Below are 14,113 nucleotides of genomic sequence, written 5' to 3'. Positions count from 1 at the left end.
TGCACCCAAGGAGAGCCACAAAAGCTGCTCAGGGCAGAGAGGAGAAGGAGCCACCCACATCTTACTTAACTTTATGTTCTAGGCAGCAGCAAACAGCAAGGGATTGTGACAAACCTGCTGGGCTCACAGCAATGACCACTGTGTGATGGATCACACAAGCATTTTTAACTCAGAACTTAAAAACTGCTGAAAACAAGACAGAATTCAGCATTCCTTTTTTTAAAAAATCACACAACAGGGTTTAAGAGGTCTGAGACAAACACAGCTCATTTGGGGAACAACCTACCCCATTCTCTTTGATATCACATATTCCATCATTGATTTTATGTCTCCTGATCATCACGGCTTTTCCCAAATCTTTATCCAGAAGCACTGCAGTTTCCTGCCATACGTAACAGTCCCAGGACAACGACTCTTTGTAACATAGAGAGCCTAAGAATATTTTCTACAATCAGCTGCTTCTGGTTTTCCATCAAAAGAGGCTTTTACTACTTGCCACACCAGCAAATTCATTGTGGGTCATGAAAGACAGTCCTGTTCCTCCTGCTGGGGCTGGTGACAGCTACCAGAGCACTGGGGAAATACACCAAAAACTCAAACTGTGCTCCAGCCATGCTGCATTTGAGCTGCAAGAGATGCAACAGCAGAGACATTTCATTGGGAAATGCCATTTCCTTGTTTTCCAGCAATGCTGCACACACGGCACTGAAGGATGGTCTCTGCTGCAGCATTTCACACTGCTGGAGCCCCAAAAAGCAAATCAAAAAGAACAGAAAAGAAAAACCCTGAAAAAGAGCTGACCTGGCAGCAGGGCTCATGTCTTGGTAACTGGATGGATCAGCACCATGAAAATACATGAAAATACAGTGATGTCTGCTTTGGGGCTGTGGTTTTCAACATGGGCACGTTGGTGGCTGCACACGCTCCACCAGCAGCTCCTGCATGGCTTGGAAAGGGGCTCAGGAACTGGCACTGCCCAGGGAGGGCTGGGGTGCCCATCCCTGCAGGCGTCCCCTGGAGGTGGCGCTCAGTGCCCGGGCTGGGGACAGGGTGGGCACGGGCACAGCCGGGGCTCCATGGGCTGGCAGGGCTTTCCCAGCCCCAGGGCTCTGGGATTCAGCGTGGAACACCTGTTCCCAAAGGCACAGTCCCTGCACTGAGTGTGTGTACTGGAGCTAATTCAGACACCCCAGCTGAGGCCGCTTCCCCACGGCAGCCTTGTCAACACAGCGATGATGGCTCGAAAACAAACTCTGGATTTCCCTCTCGAGAGCAGCCACTGTGGGGTGAGCAGCTCCAGGGTGCTATTTCGGGCTCACGGTCCTATCTTTGTCCCAGAGGCTCGTGAGCAGCAGACGTGCTCCCAAAATACCTCTGGCTGGGACAGGGATGCGCTGCTCACAGAGCTGCTGCAGCAGCAGCTGAGGGGCTGGGCAATGCTGCTGCTCTGCCCTGGCCCTCCCGCCTGCCACCCACTCACCTGGGGCTGCATGGGACCCCAGGGCAGGCTGGGCACCAGCAGCAGCTCCAGGAGCCGCAGGGCCGAGGCTGGAGAGCACCAACACTGAGGCAGTGCCAACACCCAGGCAGCACCAACAAACACCCAGGCAGCACCAACACCAAGGCAGCACCAACAGGGCTTTGGTGACTCTGGCACCACCACTGTCCCCACATGCAGGTCTGTCCTCTGACACCTACTGAGCTGGGCAGGCATTTCCCACAGCTCTGGCCATGGAAGAGGCTCTCTTCAGCAAAGAAGGAAAATTAGGAGCAGGACAGTGTGAAAGAGAGGCTATCACAGCCATGTGCTGGCAGTGACAGTAAATCTGGGGAGGAAAAAAGCACCACAGGAGAGTGTGAGTACCTGAAGATATTTTGCTGGAGCCCAGGTGGGAGCAGTGATCCCCTTTGGAGCTCCTTGTCCAACAACAAGCCTGATCTTCCTTCTGGAGGTGTCAGAACAGATTCACTCCATGGGCAGCCCCAGCCGAGCTCACAGGGACCGGGCTGGCCCACCTGCACCTGCACGATGGGTCACAACCACCCAGCATTCATTTCAGCTCCACCAGAAGAGAGCGGACCCAAATTCACAGCAGATGTCAAACAGAATTATTCACCAAGCCCAAATGCTCTGGGGAAAGCAGACATCCTACTCCAGTGATGGAATTCTCTGGAGCACAGTGATGTGCTCTGGCTCTGGAGAGAGGGAACATCTCCTGTCAGGGATCACCCACAGGGGGGGAGCCAGGGCTGGCAGCAGCACGGGGGGCAGGGCATGGACCCTCCACGGGCTGGGCACCACCTGCTCACCCTGCACAGCTCCTGGGGCCCTGGCACAGCCCAGCTCACCCTGCACAGCCCCTCGGGCCCTGGCACAGCCCTGCTCACCCTGCACAGCCCCTCGGGCGCTGGCACTGCCCAGCTCACCCTGCACAGCCCCTCGGGCCCTGGCACTGCCCAGCTCACCCTGCACAGCCCCTGGGGCCCTGGCACTGCCCTGCTCACCCTGCACAGCCCCTCGGGCCCTGGCACTGCCCTGCTCACCCTGCACAGCCCCTCGGGCCCTGGCACTGCCCTGCTCACCCTGCACAGCCCCTCAGGCCCTGGCACTGCCCAGCTCACCCTGCACAGCTCCTGGGGCCCTGGCACAGCCCTGCTCACCCTGCACAGCTGGCCCTGGCACAGCCCTGCTCACCCTGCACAGCTCCTGAGGCCCTGGCACTGCCCTGCTCACCCTGCACAGCCCCTCGGGCCCTGGCACAGCCCTGCTCACCCTGCACAGCCCCTGGGGCCCTGGCACAGCCCAGCTCACCCTGCACAGCTCCTGGGGCCCTGGCACTGCCCTGCTCACCCTGCACAGCCCCTCAGGCCCTGGCACTGCCCTGCTCACCCTGCACAGCTGGCCCTGGCACAGCCCTGCTCACCCTGCACAGCCCCTGGGGCCCTGGCACTGCCCAGCTCACCCTGCACAGCCCCTCAGGCCCTGGCACTGCCCAGCTCACCCTGCACAGCCCCTGGGGCCCTGGCACTGCCCTGCTCACCCTGCACAGCCCCTCGGGCCCTGGCACTGCCCTGCTCACCCTGCACAGCCCTGCTCACCCTGCACTGCTGGCCCTAGCACAGCCCTGCTCACCCTGCACAGCCCCTGGGGCCCTGGAACTGCCCAGCTCACCCTGCACAGCCCCTCGGGCCCTGGCACAGCCCAGCTCACCCTGCACAGCTCCTGGAGCCCTGGCACAGCCCTGCTCACCCTGCACAGCCCCTGGGGCCCTGGCACTGCCCTGCTCACCCTGCACAGCCCCTGGGGCCCTGGCACTGCCCAGCTCACCCTGCACAGCCCCTGGGGCCCTGGCACAGCCCTGCTCACCCTGCACAGCCCCTGGGGCCCTGGCACAGCCCTGCTCACCCTGCACAGCCCCTGGGGCCCTGGCACTGCCCAGCTCACCCTGCACAGCCCCTGGGGCCCTGGCACAGCCCTGCTCACCCTGCACAGCCCCTGGGGCCCTGGCACTGCCCAGCTCACCCTGCACAGCCCCTCAGGCCCTGGCACTGCCCAGCTCACCCTGCACAGCTCCTGGGGCCCTGGCACTGCCCAGCTCACCATGCACAGCTCCTCAGGCTGTGCTGCCCAGCACAGATGGGGCTGTGCCAGCTCAGCATCCCAGCACTGAGCCCTGGGCACCAGGGCACCCATCCTGCCCAGTGCCACCCTCCCTGGGACACCATGGAGCAAACCCCAGGGACTGACCCCGGGCAGCCCCAGCAAGGGAGCAGCAGCAGGGCTGGCAATGGAAAAACCCCACAGAGCACAGAGCAGGAGGAGCAGAGGGGCCTCTGGAGAGCAGAGGGGGAGGCAGGGATGCCCTCGGAGATGCCAAGCTCAGAGCATGGAAAAATCCAAACCAAGGCCAGAAGAAGCACTAGCTGAAATGATTTCCCAAGTAGTGCTGAGGGGCAACACAGACTGAACTGTTTGTTGATGTTACTCAGCCTTTTGAGAAACAGAGGCAATTTGTTCTAGTTAAAAGAAACCTGCTATTTTTTAAATAAATCCACAGATTGATCTTTACATCAGAAAGCCGTGTAGAGAAACACACAACAGGCTGGAAGTATTCATTAATCAATCCCTAAGTTTGCCTCGCTGCAGCTGTGCTTGTTTGGACACCTGCTTGCAATGCTCCTGCTGTGGCATTTCACATCTCACAAGGAATAAAACCCACGGAGCAGAGCAGCAGCCCCTGGCCCTGCACTCATCCACACAGAGCTCCTGGGCTGGCCCTGGCAGAGGGAGCCCAGCAAAGCCCCGGGCTGGCAGCTCCTGCCCCTGTCCCATGGCACAGCCTGCACCACCCCAGCTCTCCCAAACCTTGGTGCTGTTTCAGGAGCAGCACTCTGGGGAGCTGAGGGCTCTGTGCTGGGCGCACGGCCCCAGCCTGCACCACCCCAGCTCTCCCAAACCCCTCGGTGCTGTCACAGGAGCAGCACTCTGGGGAGCTCAGAGCCCCAGCCTGCACCACCCCAGCTCTCCCAAACACCTCGGTGCTGTTACAGGAGCAGCACTCTGGGAGCTCAGAGCCCCAGCCTGCACCACCCCAGCTCTCCCAAACCTCGGTGCTGTCACAGGAGCAGCACTCTGGGAGCTCAGAGCCCCAGCCTGCACCACCCCAGCTCTCCCAAACACCTCGGTGCTGTTACAGGAGCAGCACTCTGGGAGCTCAGAGCCCCAGCCTGCACCACCCCAGCTCTCCCAAACCTCGGTGCTGTCACAGGAGCAGCAGGGCACAGCAGGAACCCCAGCGTGTCCCAGCCAGGCTCAGAGGCACCCCAGGCTCTGGCCAGCCCACCCCAGCAGGGCTGATATGGAGGCTCCACACACAGCCAGCACTGCCAGGAGAGGGGATTGCTCCCTCCCGTGCCCAAGGTCCTGCCAAGCCTCTTCTGTGCTGGAAGGGCCACTAATCCATGCCGGTTCAAAGTTCTGAGCAAACCTAGAATCAGGCTTGAATGTGAAATCATGGGGCCTGTTTGCATGGGCATGAATTATTCATGTGCTTACCATATGCAGCATTGAGCCTTTAGAGTGCAAATTATTGGGGACCAAGCTTTGGCCCTATTTTCTGTGAAGCATAAAGCACGTTCTCCAACAGCGCAAACAATCCAAACATAATGTGTATCATTTTCTGTGTTCCCTGCTGGCTGGTCCTGCCTGCCAGTTCCCATTAAGACTGGAACCAGTGCACAAAAAGCCAAGGGGCAGTGCGTGGCTCTCCCGTGGACCCTGACACTTGTTTCACAGGGCAGTCTAATGTGCCACATCTCCCACACTGCAGGTGGCCTGTATCCCATATCCTATACCCCATATCCTATATCCTACATCCCATATCCTATATCCCATATCCCACATCCTACATCCCACATCCCACATCCTCCCGACAGTGAAACCCTCAGCGTGTGGGTGAAGGGGTGCCCATCCAGCAGCAGGGCCCAGAGCAGATTCCCCCTCAGCCAGAAATGTTTCTCCTGATGCTCACGGAGAGCAGGAGCCTGAGCTTCAGCCTCAGCCTGCCCAGCCCACCTTCCTGACCTTTGTCAGACACAGAATTAAGAGTACAGGAATTCTGCAAGGAACCAGCATGTGCCTTCTGCCCCACCTACACACCAGTGCTGCTCTCTGCTGCCTCAGCTCTTGGCTTCCCAAACACTCCAACAGGTTATTCTCAATCTAAGTTTCTTCCCCAGTTTCTACCAAGTTTCCCTGCTCCTTGGGGTTTTTTCCTGGCCTGGATATCTGAATTACTCATATGATGGCCTTTTGTTGCCACCAGGGATCCCTCTGAGATCCCAGGACACAAATCCCACCCCAGTATTTTAAGCAGGGATGGCAACTTTTGTGAGTTGTGCATTTTCTCTTTCAGGGGTTAGGAGGGGGTTATGGTCAGGATAATAGTGGAAAGCAGAAAGAATTCCCTTTTCCTGGGCAAAGGCAGCTGAGGCAGGAATGGAGACCCCAAGTGACACAGCAGAACCTGCAGTGCCCCCACAGCCCCTCTCCTGCCCTCCCCACTCTGCTCAGAGCCACTCTGGGGCTTCCCCAGGACTCCAGTGCACACATCATCCATGGAAACACAAAATACCACTGGTGCCTTGGGCCAGCTCAGCTGCAGCCAAGTGCAGCTTTGGACAATAAGGAACCTCTGTGCTTTGCAAGTCACCCTGCAAGTCATCGGCAGCCTTAGGAGCCCCCCAGCTCTCTGCTGGAGCCATAGAACCAAGCAAAGGTATTTTCTGCACTAATAGATGACATTGATCAGCTTCCAGAAACATCAGCAAAGCTATAAAGACATTACATTGCAGTTTAATTTCATTTAATTTAATTACACAGCAGGGCTAACCATGGGCCTGTAAGGATTCACGGGCACAGGCAAACCAGCAAGGCACATAACTCTGAACATCATTCAGTGCCTGCATGTCCTCAGCACTGCCAGGTACTGGGGGAGCCCTGAGCAGCACCTGAGATGTAAATGAAGCCATCAGCACTGTCACACCTCATTGCCTGGCACTGCTCAGGCACGGCTGTTCCCACATTCCCAAGCACTTCTAATTCTCCACAACTGTCACCGAGAGCAATTTAATTCCTGGAGAACGGTGGCAGAGGGAAAGAGGACACTGACAGGTCTCTTCTCTCGTGCAGAGAAGCTGAGCCGCTCCCAGGCTGTCCCGACACCAGCTCAGGAGAGAAGCACCAGCCAGCACGGATGCCCTTGCTGGCACATACCTGTGCAGGTGCTGGCACACACTCCTGTGCAGGTGCTGGTACAGAGGGGAGTGCCAGCACCTGCACAGGGCAGGGCCAGCCCTGCTGGGAAGGTCACCACGCCAGCCCTGGGGACATGGGGGAAGGAGGGCACATCCCCAGCCACGTGCTCCTGCACGTTATTCACAAATCACAGGAAAGCCATTCCAAGCTGGTCATGAGGACCATTGCCTCCACAGAATACACCAAGTATTAATCTGATTTAATATTTCACTCAAATGGCACTTCCAGTGACTTTTCCTTGATTGTCCTTGTCCCTCCCTATGCATCAAGTGTCCTTCAAACTGCTGGTGTGTTTGTTCCTTTTTTGTTACTCCAGCTCCATGCGAACAGTCTCGGCTGCCCTGAGGACTCATTTCACCCTGATCTCCTCTCCTCAGATCTCCACAGACACACGAGCCCCTCGAGAATGGCTTTTCCTGAGACTCGAGCCAGCACTGCTGTGAGGACAGCACAGCCATTAAACAGCTCAGCGCCAGTCACCCCATACTGCCCACGGCACCCCACACCTCCAAGGCTTGAAAGTGCTGAATTCCCAGGATTAACCTATTTCTGCATTAATGACACACGGCAAAGCTTCACGCCCGGGAAGGTTCCAGTGCTTGTCAGGAATGAGGGGCAGTGGCTGTGCTGGGCACAGAGAGCCCAGAGGGAGCCAGTCCCTGGGCACAGCATCCCCGAGCCGGGGGCAGCCGGAACAAAGCCCTGCTGAGGATGCTGAACACAGCTCTGCTGGCACCTCCTTGCAATCCCCACTCCCTCCTCCCCCCGCCTGCTTACTTAGCTACCACTTTGATAACACAGAAAGGCTTTTTTCCCTTGTGTTTAAATATCAGGGAAGGCATCTGTGCTCCCAGCCCACAGCCATCAAAGTCAGGCCACGGGAAAAGCTCTCCCTGCAGTCAGAGCAGGGAACACTCCAGTCAGTGGTGTGCAGAGCACGGACATTAACACATCTGCATCCGACCCCAAATAAGTAGTATTTGGGATTTTACAACTGCCTTACTGGGCACTGGACCATAGATTTCCAATAAAAGGACAACATTTCCTGCCCAGGGCTTGCAAGCCCTGCCCAGCTGAGGTGACAGCCGGGTTCTGTGAGGAGCAGCTGGGGCAGGAGGAGCATGGCTGGCACCAGCAGCAGCAGGGACGATGCTCAGGGCACCAGGGCACACAGCCAGGCCATGCTGGCTGCCCCAAGACCAGCACTGATCACCTCAGAAGAGAGACAGACACTTCTCCTGATCCCTGGATCCATCTCCCAGGTCCCTCTCCCAGGACAGCAGGATGTCCCCAGACCTATCACAAGCACATGGCACCCAGGGACACTGCACAGCACATGGCACCAGGGACACTGCACCTGACCTGGGACACTGCACAGCACATGGCACCCAGGGACACTGCACCTGACCCAGGCCAGCCCTGAGCACACACTTCCCACAGTCAGGCTGCTCCGCTGGGAGAGCTCCAGCCATGAGCTATAGAACTGGGAACGCATTTCAAAGTTGATTTTGATGCAAGTAGGATAAACACAGGCGCCTGCACTCGACCCCCTTACAAAACACCATCTGCATTCTGGTAGAGTCAAACAAGGGATGGGGGGAAAGCGATTGAGACAAAAACTAATAATGATGAAAGTCACTGGGCTGCACCATTAAAACCTTGGGCATCAGCAGAAAAAGCTAATTCAGCATCAGGACACGGACAGGAACCCTGGACCAGTGGCCTCGTGTCAGCGAGGGGAGGCACAGCACAGCACAAAGCAGCAGATGGCTTCACAGATTCTCATGTATATTTACACACAGTTTTTTTAGTAAACCGCTTTGATTCAGGAAAAACCACATCCAAAATGCAGTCTTGAAATTCCTCTTCAGACACAATTGCATAGAGAGATAAATCTTGCTGTGGTTTCCCCCCTCTCTCAAGTAACACAACTGTGGGCAATGCTAATAGCACTAAGTGTGCCCTGTATTTCCTCCTGCTCAGCCCTGGTGCCCGAGTCCAACAACTCTGCTAAGCATTTTCCAGATATCTGGGTTGAAACATTCCCATTGGCTTCACAATTACGGGTTTTCCTCACCTGGCATAAAAAATAAATTTAAAAGAAAAAAACAGTATTTTTTCTTCTAAAAAGGACGGAGATGTCAATAAAGCTTGCCTGGCTGTTTCCCAGAACAACAGCATAATTCCTGCCCAAATGACAAAGAAGCCTCATGACTTCTGGAGCTGGCACGCAGGGCTGGGGACAGGGTGGGGATCCCTTGGTGGCCACAGTTGGGACTCAATGATCCTGGAGGCTTTTTCCAACCCAAATGATTCTGTGATTCTGTGAGACACCCCAGTGCCCCGTGCCCTGCACAGAGAGATGTGTCTCAGCCAGCAGACAGGCACTGCCCACCCTTCCCTTGGGCTGGAGAACAAACCCTCTCCTCGAGGGAGGAGTTGTTAAAAATCCTTACAGGTATGAATAACAAAGCCTGAAAAGTCCCTGCAGACAAGGGTGTGTTTTTCCTGATGGAAAACAGCCCATGGTGGTAACGCAGAACCCACAAGCCCACTACGATTCACTGCAGCTCACTGAGCCCTCCTCACTCCAGCACACCCCAGCTCCGAGTGCTCCACCCTGCAGCCCTCCTGTTCTTTTGCCTTATTTTCCTCCACCCTGCAGCCCTCCTGTTCTTTTGCCTTATTTTCCTCCACCCTGCAGCCCTTCTGTTCTCTTGCCTTGTTTTCTTCTTCCCATCCCTTTCCCCTTACTTTGTTTTTCCTCCTCCCCCTCCATTCATTAACTTTCTGTGTTCATGAACAGGGTACAATACACCTGGCCAGAACTGAGCTCTCACAAAGGCATCCCTGGGCAGCATCTCCAGCTGGACAGGCTGCAGCTCCCTCCCAGCTGATGGACGTGCAGCTTGCCAGCTTTCTGTGGGACTGGAACCAGCTGGAGAGCGGCTCCCAGAGCCAGAGGAACCCATCTCCCCATGCCAGGGCTGCCTGGGAGCGCACACAAACACACAGGCTCTGCCTCTCACAGTCAGCCCTCCTGCGAGTGAACCCCGGCTGTGAAATGCCAGAGTCTCTGGCAGGCTGTGGGCAAGCAGGAGAGCACGGTGGGCACGCTGCAGCGGGCAGGGCACCCCAAGGGGTCAGACAGGTGTGCCCAACACAGAGCACCGGGCACACCTGGCCTCACCTGGCACCCCAAGGGGTCAGACAGGTGTGCCCAACACAGAGCACCGGGCACACCTGGCCTCACCTGGCACCCCAAGGGGTCAGACAGGTGTGCCCAACACAGAGCACCGGGCACACCTGGCCTCACCTGGCACCCCAAGGGTGCACCCAACACAGAGCACCGGGCACACCCGGCCTCACCTGGCACCCCAAGGGGTCAGACAGGTGTGCCCGACACACAGCAGCGGGCACACCTGGCCTCACCCAGCACCACGGCCATGGGAAGGCTCCTGAACAGGGGGATGGAGACAGCACAGCAGCCAGGAAGGGAAGCAAGGAGGGAGCAGCAGAGCTGTCCCTTGGGCACGGATCCCCAGAGCCCAGCTCTGCGCTGCCTGGCCCTGGATGGACCAGGAGCCAGCCCCACAGAGCGGCTGAACCAGCCCAGCCTCCATCTCTGCCACAGGACAAGCCCAGCCAGCACTGACAGAAAAGATGCTGGAAAAGTGGGGAGGGTTGAGAGAAGGTCCTTAGGACATACTCTGGAATACCAAGTGTACCCTTGGAGCCAGGCTTGGAGAGCTCAACCCACACACCCCACCAAGGACAGCAGCAGCCGTGGCCTCCCAGGGACAGGGGTGTGACACATGAGCTCCTGCACTGCTCCAGAGGAGACCTGGGGCTGCACAGGGGCAGGCTGAGGAGAAATGGCCATTCCTGACAGGGGGAACAGCAGAGAACCCTCTGGAGGCGGGTGTTCCACACCAGAGAGAGCACACACATCCCTGCCCACCCCAGGCTGAGGAGAAATGGCCATTCCTGACAGAGGGACAGCAGAGAACCCTCTGGAGGCGAGTGTTCCACACACATCCCTGCCCACCCCAGGACAGCCCCGTGCTGCCCCAGCCCTGTGAGAGGAGCCAGTGACTCAGTGAAGCCCCAGACTGGTCCCCAGGCAGTCGGGGACAAAGACTGTAAGGTCTGCAGTGATTTGGAGTGTGATCTTAGTGCTGGTTGTGTTACTAGTGACTACAATAAACGTTAACCTTCTATTTACATACACCCTGACAAACTAACAGGGATTATCTGCTGGATTTCAGCAGTCAGGCTCATCCCTGTGCAGAGATCCAGCACAAGGAACCACGTACGGGCAAAACTGGACATACCAAACGGTCTTTTCCTTTTTATATTTTTAACTGATTTCTCATAATATTGTTGTCACTAGTAACTCTTCCACATTATGCCACACACAAACCCAAGTATCAACTGGCTTCTTTATCTAAGGAAGTTATTGGGATGTCTCAGGAGATCACCATAGCAACCGTGCCATGACAGTAAATATGAGTTCACTGGAACAACACTGTAATTGCTCTGAGCACACTCTAACAAGGAATTATGGAAAAGCAGGAGACATCAAGGAAGCAATGTGCCAATAACTGGGACACAGCAAGCGCGCTGATTGAAGGTACCTGGAGAGGTGCTCCCAGGCTCCTGCCAGCAGCTATTCAGCTGCAGAGCTCCCTCACCCTGGCTGGCTGCACACAGGCTCAGGGCAGAATTAAAAGCTTCTCAGAAAGAAATTTTGTTTTCAGAATGTAATTGCAGCGAAGCCTCCGATTTGAGTGTCTTTACTCGGCTTGCTCAGTGTGAATTGCTAATAAAAACGTGTTGGAGAAATCAACCAGCTCTTGTGCCAGGAAAAGTTTGCCTGATTTAACCCATCAGCTGCCAGAGCAGCACAGACAGGTGTGGTCCCCTCACCGAGGGCATCCCAGCAGACCCCGACCCTCACATCGCTGCACTCAGACCCAGACTAGCACATCGAACCCCAGGTTATCCAGCGCACAATTCCAGCACCCCCACACACACAGGGATTTGTGTGTGCGCTCGGTCGGTGCCACAGGGCCAGCGCAGCATTCAGGACTGCCCCGGTACCGGCACCCGTCCGCTGGCCCGATGGCTCTCCCGACTCCTCCCCTACCCGCAGTCGAAGTTTCCTTCCTTTGCTCCTCAGAAATTGCACCCTGCACCCGAAATTTCGAATGCAACGGTGTTATGTCACGGCGTATTCCTAACCGCCCCGCCTGTATTTTGGGGAGAGCCCCAGAGCCGCTTTCTGCACTGGCAGCCGTGCTCGGCGCTGATGCCGGCGGCACTCGGCCATCCAAGCGGGGCTGTCCGTGCACAGACCGAAACTTCGCTGCTGAGCCGTCCCCTCGCCCCCTTCCCAGCCCCCCGTGGGGTGTCCGTGGGCAGGGTCCGCGTCCTGCGGGGAGGCAACGCCCGGCCGGACCCCGCACCCGGGCACGGCCCCAAACCCCCTCAGCCGGGGGCACCGCCGGGGGACTCCAGGGCCGGGCGGGCACCCCGGGACAGGGCACCCCGGGACAGGGCACCCCGGGACAGGGCACCCCGGGCTGGGAACCGGGGCACCGCAGCAACGGCGCCGCCGGGGCAGGGCAGGGCAGGGCAGAGTGCCCCGGAGCTGGGCATCCCGGGCAGAGCATCCCGGGCAGGGCAGGGCAGAGCATCTCGGGCAGGGCATCCCGGGCAGGGCAGGGCAGGGCGGGCACCCCGGAGCATCGCGGTCCGCACTCACCGTCCTCTCGCTCGTCGAAGACGGGTCTCTTGGAGGAGGAGGCGCTCGCTCCCATCCTCTTCTTCCACTTGCTCCAGGGAAACATCGGGGCAGGCGGCTGGCATGCCCTGCGGCCTCTCCCCGCCGGCCCGGCGGCTCCCGCGGCCGGCCCCGCCGCCGCCCTCAGCCGCCCCGCGCCCCGGCGCCGCCCGCCCGCATGGCAGCGCCCGGCGCCGCCGCCTCCCGCCCGCTGCCCGCGGCGGCCACAGCGCGGCGGGGCGGGGACACGGCGGCGGGAGCGGAGCGGGGCCGGGGAGGCGGGCGGGGCCCAGCGGGGCGGGCCGAGCGGAGCGGGGCCGGGGGCCGGGAGCCGGGGGCGGGCCGGGGGATGCGGGCAGTGAGGTGGAGCGGGGCGGGGAAGAGCGGGGCCGGGGATGCGGGCAGTGAGGTGGAGAGGGACCGGGAGCGGGAGCCAGGGGCGGGCCGGTGGGATGCGGGCGGGGCGGGGTGAGCGGAGCGGGGCCGGGCAGAGCGAATGGAACGGGGGATGCGGGCAGCGGAGTGGAGCAGAGCGGGGCCGGGGCCCGGGGGCGGGCCGGGCGGAGCGGGGCCGGGGGCGGGACCGGGGGGGGCCGGGATGCTCCTCCCGGCCCCGCCCGCATCCCCCGGGCGCGGGGCCGGGCCGGGCCGTGGCCGTGCCGAGGGCGGCGCTCCGGGTCCCCGCGCTGAGCCCCGCCCGGCCCGCTGTCCCCAGCCCGCTGTCCCCAGCCCGCTGTCCCCAGCCCGCTGGCCTCGGGCCCGTTACTCGAATCTCACGGCCCAGAGCGCACGGGCAGGAGCGGCCGCCGTGCTGCAGTGCCGCCCAGCCCGGCCCAGCCCAGCCCGGCCCGGCCCAGCCCAGCCCAGCCCGGCCCGGCCCGGCCCAGCCCGGCCCAGGCTTTCCCCGGCGCCCGGCCGTGCCTGTGCCAGCGCACACCGCTCATGCTGCCTCGCTCCCTGGGGCTCTCTACCGATATCGGAGCTCACTAGAAGCCATTCCCCCTTGTCCTGGCACTTGTAAACAGTCTGTCTCCATCCTTTTTGTAGGCCCCCTCCAGGCACTGGAGCCGCGATTAAGTCGCCACAAAGCTTTTTATTTTCCATGCTGGCCAATCCCAGCTGCCTCGGCCTTTCCTCATGGGACAGGTGCTCCGTCCCTCAAACCATCTCCGTGGCCTCCTGTGGGCTCGCTGCACGAAGCCGATGTGCTGGGGCAGCTCTGCAGGTGCGGTCTCCCCTGAGCGGGGCAGGATCGCCCCTGCCCTGCTGCCCACGCTGGGGGGTCGGCCCAGCACAGGGGGTTCATGCTCACAGGGGCATGGCCAGCTCTCACCCGCCAGCGCCCCAGCTCTTCTCCCAGGGCCGCTCCCGACCTGCTCATCCCCCGGCCTGCCCTGGGACCAGGGGTTGCCCCAGGCCAGGCCGAGCATCAGCACTTGGTCCTGCTGAAGCTCATGAGATTGTTGAGCTGGAACACACTCGTGACTTGTGTTTCCATGGCTTGCTGAACT

General features: G+C 59.4%; 1 protein-coding gene across 2 annotated transcripts in view; it reads right to left on the bottom strand.

Annotated features, from left to right (window-relative positions):
* Positions 1-12,729, bottom strand: part of STK32C (serine/threonine kinase 32C) — a 63,574-nt gene extending 50,845 nt beyond the window's left edge. The window contains exon 1 of one of the 2 annotated variants that reach the window (XM_063162933.1): positions 12,585-12,729. In XM_063162933.1, the coding sequence (XP_063019003.1) occupies positions 12,585-12,669 (85 nt within the window). In that variant the 5' untranslated portion in view covers positions 12,670-12,729. The remainder of the gene's footprint in view (positions 1-12,584) is intronic. The other variant, XM_063162934.1, reaches the window with a different exon arrangement.
* Positions 12,730-14,113: the final 1,384 nt, after the last annotated feature.

Source organism: Melospiza melodia, chromosome 9 (genome assembly GCF_035770615.1).
Source record: "Melospiza melodia melodia isolate bMelMel2 chromosome 9, bMelMel2.pri, whole genome shotgun sequence".
Classification (NCBI taxonomy): Eukaryota; Metazoa; Chordata; class Aves; order Passeriformes; family Passerellidae; genus Melospiza; species Melospiza melodia.
Note: the sequence above shows the minus strand (reverse complement) of the source record. Positions and strands in the feature narration are given on the sequence as shown.